This window comes from Castanea sativa, chromosome 5 (assembly GCF_040712315.1).
Source record: "Castanea sativa cultivar Marrone di Chiusa Pesio chromosome 5, ASM4071231v1".
Classification (NCBI taxonomy): Eukaryota; Viridiplantae; Streptophyta; class Magnoliopsida; order Fagales; family Fagaceae; genus Castanea; species Castanea sativa.
Window position 1 is genome coordinate 79,748,694 of NC_134017.1, and position 16,429 is coordinate 79,765,122.

The following is a 16,429-nucleotide window of genomic DNA, read 5'->3' on the forward strand; positions in this document are numbered from 1 at the left end:
TTCTTTACATTGCAATTTTCAAACTAGATCACTTTCAAGTTCTTGTATTTATCTTTTTCTTCTATACTATCTATAACAAGATTCCTCTCCTTATGGCAAAAAGACTTTGACAACCTGTATTTTTGAAACACTTTAAACAAAACTCATCAAGGCATCTTAGTGTGAAACATAAATAATATATTGCATACATTATATAAGAAACATGTGCATAAAGGGAGAAAAGAAACAACACATGTAAAGATAGGTGAAAGAACTGTAATAACAACCTTCAATGTATATATATCAACAAGTACAAGGTTTGCTATCACAACATGATTACAAGATCTAAGGTACGTGAACAATGCATCTAAAAAGAGAGAAAAGAAAAAGATACATAAAGTCCTCACTACATCGCTCAAAATATGAACACTCCCCCTAACAAAAATCTCTTATACTAACCCTCCCCCTATGAGTATGACTACTCTCATATCCAAAACTACTTCCCTCTGTTTGTCACGAGTGACAAAGGGTAAGTACATCAAGTAGACATCTCATCAGCACTAGAAGAGCTAGCATCATCATCCTCACTAGCATCAAAAGCATCACCATCACCATCACCATCATTGTCCTCATCCTCAGAAGCCTCTGGAGTAGGAGGAGGAGAAGCAACGAAGCCACCTATGACAGCCTGTTGTTGTGCAATACGACCAACACGAGTGTTCACCTGACACAACTCATCACTAAGAGTGTGAGGCAAGCATCCATGCGCACAAGCTGTGCCATGATGTCCTCGAGAGTCACACCGCCCATAGAAGAAGAAGGAGCAGATGTGGATAGGGCTGTAGAAGTTGGAGGAATCGTCGTCCTGGACCGCCTCGAACGTAGTTGCGCCTCGCTTCATTTAACTGTAGCGGCGTCTATGGCACACATGACATGGAAGTGTTCGAAAACGGGAAAGGGGACAGAAAAATGGCGTAGAATCCTCGTGATAGCCGAAGGGAAGATGAGCTTATTACGGGTCGCCGTATCCCTATATACATCTATGAGGAAAAGAATGAAATGAGAGGGAAAATCTATAGTAAGATGCTCTAAAAGGGAAAGCAAAAATCGAGCACGAGGCTCTGTAATGGAGTTATAATGAGATAAAGGATGCAAAACAAAAGTCATAACCATGTTAATAAACCTAGGACCTTTAGCAAAGGCCGAACAAGGAGTGAAGTGATGATCACCCCAATCAGAGGGATGCTTACAAAAAGAGGATATAAGCTCGTCTTTAGACACGGTCTTAAGACAATCACAGCCAGAGTAGTTAGGATGCGCTACCCTAGGGACATGGAGCACGTCAGATACAATATTCGGAGTGACCATAATGCGCGTACCTCGGACTCGAGTGACGAAGAGAGGTACTGAATAATCAAATCCATGCATGTTGGAGTAGAATTCCTGTATAAGCACGAATGGACAAGTAATCGGGACGTCACACAGTGACTCCCAACCCCTACTGTGAATGACAGTGGGTAGGTTAGTATCGGAGAAGTTTAACAAAATGACTTGGCGTTTCGAATGAATGCCTCGTCCAGAAAAGTTCTCCGAAAAGTCTTGTTGGGCTTTATCATCAAAGAACCGAATATGAGAGGGAGTAGGATCAGAAGAAGAGGATGCCCCGGAACGAAGAGGGTTCTGGGACGGAGTAGATTTTCATTTAGATGCCATAGAGCAACTAACCGAAAGAGAGAGAGAGAGAGAGAGAGAGAGAGAGAGAGAGAGAGACGTAGAAAAGCACCAATCACAATCAATATATAAGAATATAGAGAATGTAAGGTACGTATGCATGAAAATGCATGAGCATGTGATATGCAATAGCAAAAACATCATGGGCTTAGCCCAATCCAATCCTACCAGCACATAATCATTTCAACAAAGTAAACACGCATCTAAAATGCATGAAACATTGTTATTATGCAAATGTGATGCAATGCATGATGATTTAAAACCATTTTTACAAAGCCCATCCCAAAAATTTCACTAAAATTCCATCAATTTTGAAAAAAAAACTCAATATTTTTCAAAAATCCCAAAAAGTTAGGTCAAATGCATGAAGAATGAGTGAAAAGGATCATACCAGATGAAAGAAGATGATCTTTAGGTCGAAAAACTCTTGGGAAAGGTGTTTGAAGTGAGAGAGAGGTTTTGGGAGGTGAAGAGTCAACAAGAGTCGAGAGAGATTGAGAGAAATGAACCCGAAATCACAATCTTGGGTTCAGGAACGGTTTTCCCAAGATTAAAAGCTGAGTTCACTATGTCCTTGAGCTTGGCATAAAACTCATCAAATGACTCATCCTCCTCTATCTTGATCTCTTCAAAGCTTGTAGTGTGCCTCCGAAGCTTTGAATCCTTGATAGCCTTGGTTCCTTCATAGATTGTTTGGAGAATGGTCCATGCTTCCTTAGTAGTTTCAGTAGAGGATATCTTTTTGAACTCCTCATTTGTGACATCACTGAATAGAGCATTCAATGCCCTGATGTTGAAGTTTGCCGCCTTGATCTTGGCATCATCCTAGTAAGTCGGCGCTTCCGTAGGCTTGGTCCAGCCTATCTCCACAGCTTGCCACACTTTCTCATCTAAAGATTGCAAGAAAGCTCTCATGCGTATTTTCCAATATGCATAGTTAGTGTCATCAAATAAAGGAGGTATAATAAAATACTGTCCTTTATCCATGACAAACAAGGGTCAATGGATCACACAACAATGATTAAAACCTAATCAGAGTGTGCCTGCTCTGATACCACTTGATAGGCCAAAAATGTATTGACCCCTTGTGATATATTAGTTGATTAATTAGTAAAGTTTAATTAATTAATCAATTTAATATGCAATGTACGTGATAGCACGAACAAATAACCAATTAAATAAATATGCAGCAGAAAATAAATTGACATGATGATTTGTTTACCAATGGGGAAAACCTCTGAGGCAAAAACCCCACCGGGTGATTTTAAGGTCACCACTCCCGAGAATCCACTATTATCAAAACAAGTGGTTACAAGTAAAGGAATCCCAATACCTTATACCAATCTACAATTGAACCCTTACCCCAATACCCAATTGGACTTGTTCTGTAGTGACAATCTCTCATTTCAATGCACGGCTTCCAGTACATGACTAACCAATAGATGCGCGGATCCCAGTACGCGACTTAATCACCAACTTGAGAAGGATGTTGGCTGCAAAGTTCTTTTGTTCATCACACGATGAAGATCATGAAGTTGCTTGGTCACAAAACCCTATAGTGTATAAACACAATAGCTTGTTAAAGAGAAAGAAGAACTAGGGCAAATTAGGTTTCCGGTCACACTTTTCTTCACACTTGTGGAATTGTGCTCTTGTGCAACCTGTGATGGCCCTTAAAATAATCCTTTTATATGTTTAGGGTTGTGAGAAAAGAAAGCCCAAACATACATTCACGAATTAGATGAAAATCAAGCGGTTACAAGTAAAGGAATCCCAGTACCTTATACCAATCTATAGTTGAACCCTTACCCCAATACCCAATTGGACTTGTTCTGTAGTGACAATCTCTCCTTTCAATGCACGGCTCTCAGTACATGACTAACCAATAGATGCGCGGATCCCAGTACGTGACTTAATCACCAACTTGAGAAGGATACTGGCTGCAAAGTTCTTTTGTTTATCACACGATGAAGATCATGAAGTTGCTTGGTCACAAAATCCTATGGTGTACAAACACAACAGCTTGTTAAAGAGAAAGAAGAACTAGGGCAAATTAGGTTTCCGGTCACACTTTTCTTCACACTTGTGGAATTGTGCTCTTGTGCAACTGTGCAACTGTGCAATCTGTGATAGCCCTTAAAATAATCCTTTTATATGTTTAGGGTTGTGAGAAAAGAAAGCCTAAACATACATTCGCGAATTGGATGAAAATTAGCTCTGAAAAGCTGAACTTCATAAATCTCGATAGATACCCTATCTGTCGAACAGCTGTCGAGCCTCGGGCTGAAACAACTCTTTTAAACCTCGATAGATACCAACTGTTGAGCTAGCTATCGAGCTTTAATGAACAACACTTCTTCACTTGATTCTTGGACAAACTTGCATGACTTTAACACTTGAACTTGAAACCATGTTTCTTGAAGCATTAAACACATCCTAGATCTACCATATTACAAGTAATATGCGTTTTGTCAAATGATTAGCCAATTACATAAAATGTTGACATACGTTCCTAATGTGAATCACATATGTCCTAACACTTTCCAATCACAAAAATTAGTATCTATACTAATTCATTGCTTTTGAATGACATTTTTGTTGAATATTTTGTTCTTTTGTTGTTCTTACTCCTACATATAGATGATACGAGGTACAATCACTCAATACATTCTTGAGTGATAACCTCAATGTGTTAAATTAAGGCATTGACTAACTCATATTAATAATTTAGGTCGTTGTTTGCCAAGTTGAAGGAAATAATAAGGATGTTGGCCTGCTCAGTTTTTGTCTTTGCAGAAATTAGAGTCCCTAATTTGAAAGTTTATTTCTTTACGTTTCAATTTTCAAACTAGATCACTTTCAAGTTCTTGTATTTCTTTTTCTTCTATACTATCTATAACAAAATTCCTTTCTTTAATCTGTACTTTTCTACAGGACAAAAATACCCCATCCAGTAACTAATGACTTTTCCTACAAATGTTTTAGGAATATAGTGAATAACGTCTAAAATTTCCCCATAAAATTCTATTTCTTGAACTGAACTTTTATGTGTTTCAAAAATACCCCTATACCCTAAGTTTAAGCATGACAAAACTTGAGGTCAACATGGAAAAAATACACCTCTAATTCCACCTAAAACTTTGCCTACAAATTGGACCACTCTCCCAACACTGTGAACCTCTCATATCATCTAGCATATTACCGAAAGTACATCAATTTGTTCACCCTATCATTCCAATAAGGATGTACGCCTGCTTAGTCTTTGTCTTTGCAAAAATTAGAATTCCTACTTTGAAAAAGTATATATTTCTTTACGTTTCAATTTTCAAACGAGATCACTTTCAAGTTCTTGTATTACCGACTGGTATCTTCTATTAAGAAACACATATAATTTATCAGATATTATTGGCACTAGGGGAATATTGGATTGAGAGGTTCAACTTGTTAGGTTATTTGGTACACTTGTTCCTCAATTCATAGCATGGCACTGCCGTATCACCAAGACACCAAGCAATTTGTTCGCCCTATCATTCCCTCAATTCCTACTGAAAAAAAAAATTTGTACAACACTTGTAAATTATAAAAACTAATAAGGACTCTTTCTCCCTATCAATGCAGTTTTTTTATACACAAACGCTCACTTCTTCTTGTTTATTGCTTTTTTTTTTTATAATTAATTCATTTAAATAATTTTATTTCATTTCATTTTTTCATTAAAGAAAATGATAGTTGGGGAGGAAAAATTTGAACCATGTTATCTTCACTAGAAGCAGTAAGAAGTATTATCAGAAAGTGCCCATTAAACTATAAGGATCTTGACATTTAAAAAATAATAATGATTCCCCAGAAGATGCCTCTGAATTATCCCTAGTCAATAGGAATAACATGTACAACTAAGTGTATTATCATATGTTGTGTGAAATTCAGGAAGGAAAAAAAAAACTATCAGAATATATACTTGGTCTAAAATAGTAGGGAAGTGATACTTGTGGCCGTGGGGCAGCCACCTTTACTCCCAATCTTCATTCTCCATCTTTACGCCGCCATTGACTTGACTCAATGTCACTGGGTTTTCTAGAATTTAATTCAATTTAGACAATGTAATTTAGACTTTTGGCTAATACTTAATTTTGCATAAGAATTAGCAATTAGTAGGTTGGATATTTACTTAAATCCACCAAAAATTGTTGCAAATCATTACTCAAAGGCCACAACTCTTATTAGTCTATCTAAGTAATTATTTAATATTCACGAATTACAAAGATGTGATATTTCTTCCACTCGCATAATAGAGGATTTGACTCATTAAATTCTTGATGAGAGTCATCAATCATGTGGGAAATGGGAGTTTTCATATACTTTTGAGTACAAAATAATTTTTCCTCCAGGAAAGACTTTGGGAAAAATACATAATAATATAAATTGAATGCATTTACATTAAGTTGTGCTTAGTTTTCATCAACAATAAAAAAAATTTCATATATAAATAGTATTTGAGTTTAAATTAAAAAAGATTCTGAAAAAATTTTATTCATGTGTGTATGTTTGGGCTAATCTTGTTGTTTGGGCTAATTTTTATTATTGTTATTTGGGTTTTTACTTTTTATTTCTAGTTTTTGTTTAAGAATTTACGGAATATGTTTAGGGGGGTCAAGATTATTTTTGTTGAGCCCAAATTGCTGAGATCCTTAGTCAGGTTGTTCAATATTATTTTTTAGAGTAGACAAGACATATTAGTTTAAAAGTAATTATATATATTTTACAAGTATAATTTTTTTTAATTTATAATTCAATACGTGGAGGAGAGTGGATTTAAATTTTAAGCACTAAATGTGTTTTTTAAAAATACCAAGAGGTTTCAGTTAAACTTCAAAGCTAGTGACAATTGAAAAAAGAAAAGAAGAGATTAAAATGCTCCAAAACATGCCTGTGAATAATCCTTAAGCAATAAGCATATATAGTAAAACTCAGCATAAAGACAAAAATGCTATATGAATACTTGGACTAAAATGCCACCGCCCAGCTTTACTAGCCAAACCCATAATGAATCTTCGCTCTCCTTTTTTCCACAGCCATTGACTTGACTTGATTCTTCTAACTAATATATAAATTAGTGTAGCAAAAAAAATTAAGAGTATTACTACATATTCACAATGGGACGGTCCTTGGTGAAGTGGTTATTGTGGGGTTTGATAGTTCTAGTTCATCTTCATGGGCATAGAGGTTGCTTTGAAGAAGAGAGGATGGGTCTGTTAGAAATCAAGGAGGAGTTTGTGAGGTCCACCCCCAATGAGACCTTCCAAGAGAGCATCAAATATTATCTCCCTTCAGGGGTCTATCACCTCTCCGGAGGTCATATTCTCCCTTCATGGGTGGATGACCACAAGAGTGAGTGTTGTGAGTGGGAGAGAGTCACCTGCAACTCCACCACGGGTCACGTGACCCATCTCTCTCTCCACAATATCTTGGAATTCAATACTGATTATATCTATTATCCCTATTACTCTTCCGATTTCAAAGATATGGTCTGGTTTCTAAACGTTTCTTTATTTGAGAGTTTCAAGGAGTTAAGAAGTCTTGATTTATCTCTTAATGCAATTGGTGGTTGGATTGAGCATAAAGGTATGTTAATATATATCATCTCTCTGTTTCTAATTATCTGTAATGACTGTAATTTATCCTATGTTAATATCAGTTTCGGCCAACAAATAGATCGATACCGAAGAAAAAAAAAAAAACACTCAGAAAACTGTAATTTTTCTCCCAAATTTCAGGATTCACCTCCACTCTCTTACAGCGGTCTCTCCTCTTCTTCTTTTTCTTCCGTTCGTTGGCCTCTGTTAATACGGCCTCTTTATCTTGTTATTTACTTATAACGTGTGGAGGTAAGAGAGAAATGAAAAAAAAAAAAAAAAATCCTTATAATTAAAGATTAATGGATTATTATTATTATTATTATTATTATTATTATTATTATTATTGCTGAATGCTAAAAGTCATTTCAAATTTTCCATTGTACGGGTATTAGTTAGTATATTTTTTAGCTAAAATATATATTGGTATGGTAGAAGAGATATAAGTAAAAATTATACATTAATATTTGTTTTTGTAATTTATTAAAATATAATTGTAATTTCGAAAGGATATATTGGTATTGATTAGTATCAAAATATATCGTTTGTTTGTTAAAAATTTAAAATAGGCTCTAGTACAAAATTGACCCCTTTTAATTAACTACTCATAGATAATGGTGTTAAAGAAATTAACACTCCACAAGTATAAGTGCTTCTAGGGTGTGGTAGAAGAGATATAAGTAAAAATTATACATTAATATTTGTTTTCGTAATTTATTAAAATATAATTGTAATTTCGAAAGGATATATTGGTATTGATTAGTATCAAAATATATCGTTTGTTTGTTAAAAATTTAAAATAGGCTCTAGTACAAAATTGACCCCTTTTAATTAACTACTCATAGATAATGGTGTTAAAGAAATTAACACTCCACAAGTATAAGTGCTTCTAGGGTGTGGTAGAAGAGATATAAGTAAAAATTATACATTAATATTTGTTTTCGTAATTTATTAAAATATAATTGTAATTTCGAAAGGATATATTGGTATTGATTAGTATCAAAATATATCGTTTGTTTGTTAAAAATTTAAAACAGGCTCTAGTACAAAATTGACCCTTCTAATTAACTACTCATAGATAATGGTGTTAAAGAAATTAACGCTCCACAAGTATAAGTGCTTGTGTGGTGTGGGGGGCAAGGGCTGGGGTTCAAGTCTTCAAGAGGAAGTTTCACACACATATACAATTATATTAGGCTAGAGTAGAAATTTTATCTTGTATAAAAAAAGATAAAAAAATAAAAAAAATAAAAACTAGCCTCTGAGCACGCGCTCACGCGCGTGCTCAAAGGCTCTTCTATTTTTTTGGTAAAGATTAATAATTTTGCATTTATTATAATTTGGGATTTTATTTTTTCCAATCACAAAAAAAAAAAAAAAAAATCTTAAGGTGTGATGAATATGTGGGGTGAGTTTTGTAGATTGAAGGAGTTTTAAAACTAACAAAAGAGTGATCCTATTCTATAGGGAGTTAGTGAGTAGATGTAGGAATTTAAATTAACGTAAAAGTAGGAGTTTATTAGAAGCAGAAATACATTTCAACGTAGAAGTAGGAATTTATTATTTTTGTCAATTTACTATTTTAACTCCATTTTAAAGTTTTAGGTAGGGGTATTTATTACAGTAAAAAAAGTAATAACTGACTTTCTTTTGCCAATTTACTATTTTAACCCTATTTTTTAATTTGTTGGTTAATTAAATTAGGGGTATTTTTGACAGGAAAAAAAACAATAACTAACTTTTTGAATCCTCTTAATATATACAGATAACAACAACAACAACAACAACAACAACAATAATAACAAACCATAGGTGCCTAGGATTTAGTGGTCAAAATTATGCTAATTTTAAATTCACCTCCTCTTGTAACTACTGCACACCTTTGGTGCGATGGTCACTCCACAAGTATAAGTGCTTGTGGGATGTGAAGGGTAAGAGCCGGGGTTCAAGTCTTCAGGAGGGAGCTTCACACACATATACAATTAGATTAAGTTAGAGTAGAATTTCTATCTTGTATATATATAAAAAAAAAACACCTCTTTTGATACAATAACTTTTCATTTGAATCGTTGATTTAGAATATTATCTACTTAAGTCATTATATCATCATCCATACTAGCGTTATACTATCATAGGATTGGCTCAAGGCTTAGGCTTAGTTCCCACATTACAAAAAGTCTTCAGCCCTTCATAAAAAAAAGGCTTCCACCATATTATAAATGTTGGGACGAGGACCCCTAACCCAGTTTAATTAATCGGTGGGGACGAGGACCCCTATCCCAATTTAATTAATCGGTTAAGACTAATTCTGAGGACACACCTCGGACCGTAGGGACGAGCACCAACTGAGTGAGGTATATGGAGTTAAAACTCCAAAAGGGAGAGGCAGTAGACCGAGCATGGAACACGAGGAGAAGGAAGGAAGAGAAGTGCAGAAGTCGTCTCCTCCGCATTAAATGCATGATAACCACTCCTCTGGTTGCATTAATGAGGAAATGACCGTGAACAATGATGACACAGCTAAGATAACATGGCAAATCAAGTTAGCATGCTTTGGATGGGACAGGAACTTAGGGACTGCAATCTCAGCCCTCCAGGTGTAAGACTCGGATGAATTATAGCTAGATATAAAGGCAAGAGGAAGACGCAGATTTTGGGGGGGGGGGGGGGGGCACAAAAAAAATAGAGAGAGAGAAGAGAGAAAAAAAGGTCCAATCCATTTGTAATTTCATCCTCGCACTAGACCCGAGGACCAACATTTGTATTTTCATTTTGAACCAATTCTTGAATTGTGGATTAATAGGAGTTTGGTTTTTCCTTCCATGTCTATGTCATAACCTTCTCATCCTTGAATACTGGATATCATAAACAGATTTGATATCCCATCTCTAAACAAGTTTATTGTGATAGCAAACAGTAACAACCTTCATTAAGTTGATAAGTTGTATTTTTCACCATTACAATAAATATGCCCAAATTTTAAGAAAATAATTTTATTAAATGACTGTGCATTATTTTACTCATGAGTGATGTAGGGACAAGTAGTTCTAGGGCCACAAACTCATAATCTTTACTACACAATTTCCCCCAACTATCTTATGAACAAACTATAATTTATTGTTTATTACTTTCATATGAACCTACTATGTTTTCTCCCCCTTTCACAGTCTAGCGCATTAAAGATGTGGCACAAAACATCGTGGTTTTGTACCTAAATTTTCATACTATAAAAGGTCTCAACTCTCTACCCCTTGCATGGTTTTGTTAAATGCACAACCATGGAAAGTTCTATGACATTACAACTATTTTACTAGCGATATTTCTGTGAACAATTTTAGGTCTATCTTTTTGTTTTTAAGAAAAAAAATGTACTCTTTTATTAATTAACTGATGGATCACATAGACATATATCTTACTAATTCTTTTTATAATTCATCCAACGATTTTTTAGTTCCATTAATTCATGAGGGGTGCTTTGACATAACAATTGTACTTGCTATATTTTAAGATGGTGGTGGTCCATGTTCTCTATTGCTATCAAGAATAAATTTGTTTAATTTTGAATACAAAATATAATTATTTTTATTTCTTACAATCTTATCATATACAGGTTCTGAAAGTTTATTGAGATTGAACAAGCTGGAGAGTTTAGATCTTGATTGTAACATTTTCAATCGGAGTATCATACACTCATTGAGGTTACTTACGTCACTTAAAAGTTTGAATCTTTCTTACAATGCATTGGAAGGATCCCTGCCTACCAAAGGTATGCATTCCCCATAATATATTATTTATTAATTACGTAATATATTCAATCAAAGTACTTTTTTTTTTTTTTTTTTTTTGTAGAACTTTCGGTTTTTGAAGACTTGGAAATTTTGGATTTAAGAAACAACCGGCTCAATGGCTCTGAAACAGTTCAAGGTAGAGATATAGAGAAACCTTGATTTTGATTTAACAAGCATTATTAGTTAATACTAGTTCATCCTTCCACATCAACAAAATCAAAATTTAGCATTTATGTCAATGACTCAATATATTAATTAATTCCTGATGCTCTGTTTCTTCTAAATATGTTATATTCATATTGCTACAGATTTTGCTAGTCTAAGAAGCTTGGAGGTCCTCAATTTACGAGGCAATAATTTCAATGGTTCCTTGCCAAAATGTAATGTTTTTTTCTTTATTCTCTTTACTTCTTCTTCTTCTTCTTCTCTCTCTCTTCTCTAAATTCTGTGGTTGAATTAGCTTTGGGTGCATGTCTATATAATGGTCATGTTCAAATTACTCTACTTAATAATTTTGTGTTTGATGAGTTTTTTTTTTTTTAACAAATCCTCACTTTGAATACATTATTTAATATATATACAGTTCATAGTTTAGAAATATATATTAAGATCATCAATAATTAAAAATAATATTATGTCAGAGCCTTGTAGCTCAATCGATTGGTACCTCTTAATATATCTTAAATCTAGGGTTCCAAACCTACCTCCCCTTCTTGCTTTTCAATATATAATTATATATATTATTTAACGTTGCAATACATAATGTTCTGTTTCTTCTAAAAATTTAATGGATTTTTCTTTATTCTCTTTGCTTCTTCTTCTTCTCTTCTCTCTCTCTCTCTCTCTCTCTCTCTCTCTCTCTCTCTCTCTCTCTCTCTCTCTCTCTCTCTCTCTCTCTCTCCTAAATTCTATGGTTGAGTTAGCTTTGGGTGCATGTCTATATAATGGTCATGTTCAAATTGCACTACTTAATAATTTTGTATTTTATGAGTTTTTTTTTTTGATAAATCCACACTATGAATACATTATTTAATACATACATACATACATACATATATATATATATATATATATAGTTCATAATTTAGAAATATATATAATGATAATCAATAATTAAAAAAAATATTATGCCAGAGCCTTGTAGCTCAATCGATTGGTACCTCCTGATATGTCTATAACATCTGGGGTTCCAAACCTCCCTCCCCTATTATAATTACAAAGTAATCAAAAATTATTTCATCAATTATTGATATTGAAATATAAAATAATAATAAAATCATGCATAAAACATGCCTTTAATGATCACAAGGAAAATAAAATTCTACTAGCATAAATTTGGTGTATGTGTTAAGATTGTATATTTCAGTGAGATTTTTAAAATATTAATCTAATTAAATGTTATAAAATTGTGTAATACATATAACAAAGAGTAATATTAGATGTAATTCTCATACACATAATTTGAGCTGTGATTTTTCCACACCACAAATGATTTTCTTTTTCTATGGAGATTGGGCAGCTTTGGTAGGTTGGAGCTTTTAGATCTTAGTAACAATCACTTCACTGGAATTGTTCCTCCTTCCATAGGAGTATTATTTTCTTTCAAATCTTTATCTTAATTTGAGCCGAAATTATTTTGATGGCTCCTTACCATGTATTTAATCTAAACTTGATGTCAATAGTTTTTCATGAAATTGAAAAAAAAACTAAAATATAACAACTCTACTCTAGATCCTATGTATTCTTATGAATAAGATATAATAAAGTTGAAGATTTTCAAACGTTTAGTCATTTTCTACAGGTTTATGTGGACTCAAAAAACTTGAAGAGATAGATCTTAGCTGGAATTCTTTTGAAGGGACCCTTCCATCTTGCCTATACAATTTGACATCTCTTCAACAATTAGATCTCAAGGGGAATCAGTTCCGAGGAAACATTTCATCTTTGATAGTTGACCTTACATCCCTTAAGTATATTCATCTCAGTTATAACCTTTTTGAGGGTTTATCATTCAACTTATTTGCTAATCTTTCCAAGCTTGAGTCATTTCAATTTAGATGTGATAACAAGAAGGTCGAGATAGAAATGGAAAATTCAAATTGGGTACCCTTATTTAAGTTGGAGTCTTTAGTGATATCTAACTGTTCTCTGAATAAGCTATCCCATCAACTTCCGACATTTCTCTTTCACCAACATAGCTTGAGAGAACTTGATCTTTCACACAATGGGTTGAAAGGACCGTTTCCTGATTGGTTGTTTAGAAACAATACGAGGCTAGAACATTTCAAACTTAATGATAACTCTTTCTCAGGTCATTTTCATTTGCCGCTCTTTCTTAACTCTACTTATGTGATAGATGTGTCAAACAATCAGCTCAATGGAAAGCTTCAACAAAATATTGGGGAGATCCTACCAAATATACGGTACCTAAAGTTATCCGATAATTATTTCACAGGTTCTCTCCCATCCTCATTTGGTAATATGAGTCTCTTGAACACACTCGACGTGTTCCTTAACAACTTCTCCGGAGAATTACCAAAGGACTTATTTGTAGGTTGCTCCATGCTGTCGATCTTGGTATTATCCAATAATTATTTTGATGGCCATTTAGATTGGGTACCTATATCTAACTTAACTGACCTATTTATTTTTAAAATAAATCATAATCAATTCTCCGGAGCTATGCCAAACGAATTACCCAATTTCGCCAATATTGCTCCCTTGTCTATCTTGGATGTTAGCAACAACAAAATGTCGGGTAGGATTCCTACTTGGATATGCAATTTCACATTTATTAATGGTATTCTCATGCAAAATAATAATTTTGAAGGTCAAATTCCATGTGAAACAGCTACATTTGTGTTATTGGACCTTTCTCATAACCTCCTTGATGGATCTTTACCTTTGTGGTCAAGCACTCAGTTAAAACATTTACATTTGGAAGAGAACAACTTTTCAGGATCAATACCAGAACCATTTCTCAATATGTCGGAGCTTAGGACATTGGATATCAGTGATAATAAATTGTCAGGCAGCATTCCCAGTGCAATCAGTAAAGCTTCCAACTTAAGAATTTTGTTGCTGGGAGGAAATCAATTGAGTGGCAATATTTCAACACAGTTATGTCAACTGACCAATATAACTTTAATGGATCTTTCAAGAAACTTATTTTTCGGGACAATACCTCGTTGTTTTGGACACACACTGTCTTTTGGTATTTTTGATGCACAATATTGGGCTTCTAGATTTGGTAGTTCCTTCGATGGCGATTCTGTGTATTACCTAGATGTTGAAATTGACTTTGTTACCAAATATAGGCTTAGCTCTTACAAGGATGACATTCTTACTTACATGTCAGGTTTGGATTTATCTTGTAACAATCTAACAGGTGAAATCCCACTTGAACTTGGACAGTTACAAGGAATTCATGCACTAAACTTCTCTCACAATCAATTAACAGGTTCCATTCCAAAATCTTTCTCAGACTTGACTCAAGTAGAGAGCTTGGATCTTTCTCACAATAGATTGAGTGGAGAAATTCCTCCACAATTGATTGAGCTTACCTTTTTGGAGGTGTTCAGTGTTGCTTATAACAACTTATCAGGTAGGACCCCGGATATGAAAGCCCAATTCGGAACTTTTGATGCAAGTAGCTATGATGGAAATCCATTTCTTTGTGGACTGCCATTGGAGAAAAATTGCACCAGGAGAGATGATTCTCCAACGCCAATGCATTCCTCAGACGTAAGTGATGAGAAATGGTACAAAGTTGATCAAACGGTGTTCTTCAGTAGCTTTTTGGTAACTTACATCATGTTTTGCGTGGGAGTAATTACTGTTCTTTATATCAACACTCATTGGCGACTGCGGTGCTACAATTTGGTTGAGGATTGCCTGTATTCTTGTTATTTTTCTATTTCAATTACTCTACGTAAGTTATCAGCCTATCTGTATAATTAGCTAAGGTTGCTTCCTCAATATCTGGGAACTTTTATTGTAATGAATTTTATATCTATGTTGATGAATGATGGACTGAGAGCTTAAGAAGTAGAATCAATTGCACTGTTAAATTACTCTCTATAGAACTCATAATTGCCTAAACAGATTTTATTACCATTTTGTTACGGTCTAACAGCTATAAGTGAAAAGGCATTGTTTAACTATGCTTCATTAATACAATTATAAAATGTCGTCACATGCATCGTGAACTTTAACAGGTATATGTGAAATGATGTCGTGTACATTATGTATCACGATATCATTTTGTTGTTTGAACTGCGACCAATGGTCACTACTCACTGGCTGTGGAACGATGCCATTTCTACGTAATACGTTCTAGTGCATTGTTGATGCGGATGATCACACTAGATATTACAATCATAGTTCTTTTAAGTACTTTTAAGCTAATTAAGGGTCAGTTTGGGAACAACATTTTTAACTTTTTGCTAAATAGGTTGATAGCTCATTACTGTCGTTGATCAATTCACGTGTTGTTACGTTCCACAGGTTGATAGCTCATTTTAGCATTTGTGAACCTCTTTAACTAATCTTCTTAGTAGATTAATAAAACTCTTCGGGCTGTCTTTCAGATTATGTGTAGGAATCATTTATGGTCCGTTTGGATTGAAGGGGAGAGAGGAAGAGTAGAGTAAAGCACAGTAAATTTGGTCTAAAATTAACTTATTTTCAACCAACACTACACTACTCTATTCTAGGGGTGTCAATTCGGATTAGCGTGTAGAGTTTGTGTCGTGTCGAGGTAGGGGTATTTGACTAAATAACTCAACCCTAACCCGACTCATTTAATAATCGTGTCATCATCCTTCAACTCTAACTTGACCTATTAATAAGGCGGGTTGACCTGACCCAACCCATTTGACACGCTTAATAAGTTGTGTTGGGTTGACACAAATGTAATACAACTCATTTCAACCTGCATAATATTAAATATAACATCCATCTAAAAATAATTTTTTTTACATCCCAAAAAGTAGTGCATACACTTCAAGTCTTCAACCCACATTCAAAATAATATAGTTCAACAAAAATATAACATTCATCTAGAAATAAGTTTTTTACACTCCAAAGAAGTGCATACACTTCAACCCAAATTCAAAATAATAAAGTTTAACAAAAATAAAATAACATAGTTTAACAAAAATATAATATCCTTGGAACTTGCCAAATGCTAAGTATCAATATTGAAAGAATTTGAGCAAACAGTAGACTAATCCTGACTATGACCACGATTATCATCCATAGATTCTTTGTTGATGTCCAAATTCATAACATCTTCCA

General features: G+C 34.1%; 1 protein-coding gene across 1 annotated transcript; it reads left to right on the plus strand.

The window, feature by feature from the left end:
• Positions 1-6,847: 6,847 nt before the first annotated feature.
• On the plus strand, positions 6,848-15,187 carry LOC142635898 (receptor-like protein 14). Its single transcript, XM_075809953.1, has 5 exons — positions 6,848-7,332; positions 10,954-11,109; positions 11,193-11,267; positions 11,440-11,511; positions 12,933-15,187. Exons 1-5 carry the CDS (start codon positions 6,864-6,866, stop codon positions 15,089-15,091), a joined length of 2,931 nt encoding a protein of 976 aa, XP_075666068.1. The 5' UTR covers positions 6,848-6,863; the 3' UTR covers positions 15,092-15,187.
• Positions 15,188-16,429: the final 1,242 nt, after the last annotated feature.

Excerpts from the sequence above, each read along its gene's own strand:
- LOC142635898 (XM_075809953.1), top strand. The coding sequence starts at position 6,864 with ATGGGACGGTCCTTGGTGAAGTGGTTATTGTGGGGTTTGATAGTTCTA. Across the intron at positions 7,333-10,953 it reads TGGTTGGATTGAGCATAAAG|GTTCTGAAAGTTTATTGAGA; the intron begins GTATGTTAATAT and ends TATCATATACAG. Across the intron at positions 11,512-12,932 it reads CAATGGTTCCTTGCCAAAAT|GTTTATGTGGACTCAAAAAA; the intron begins GTAATGTTTTTT and ends CATTTTCTACAG.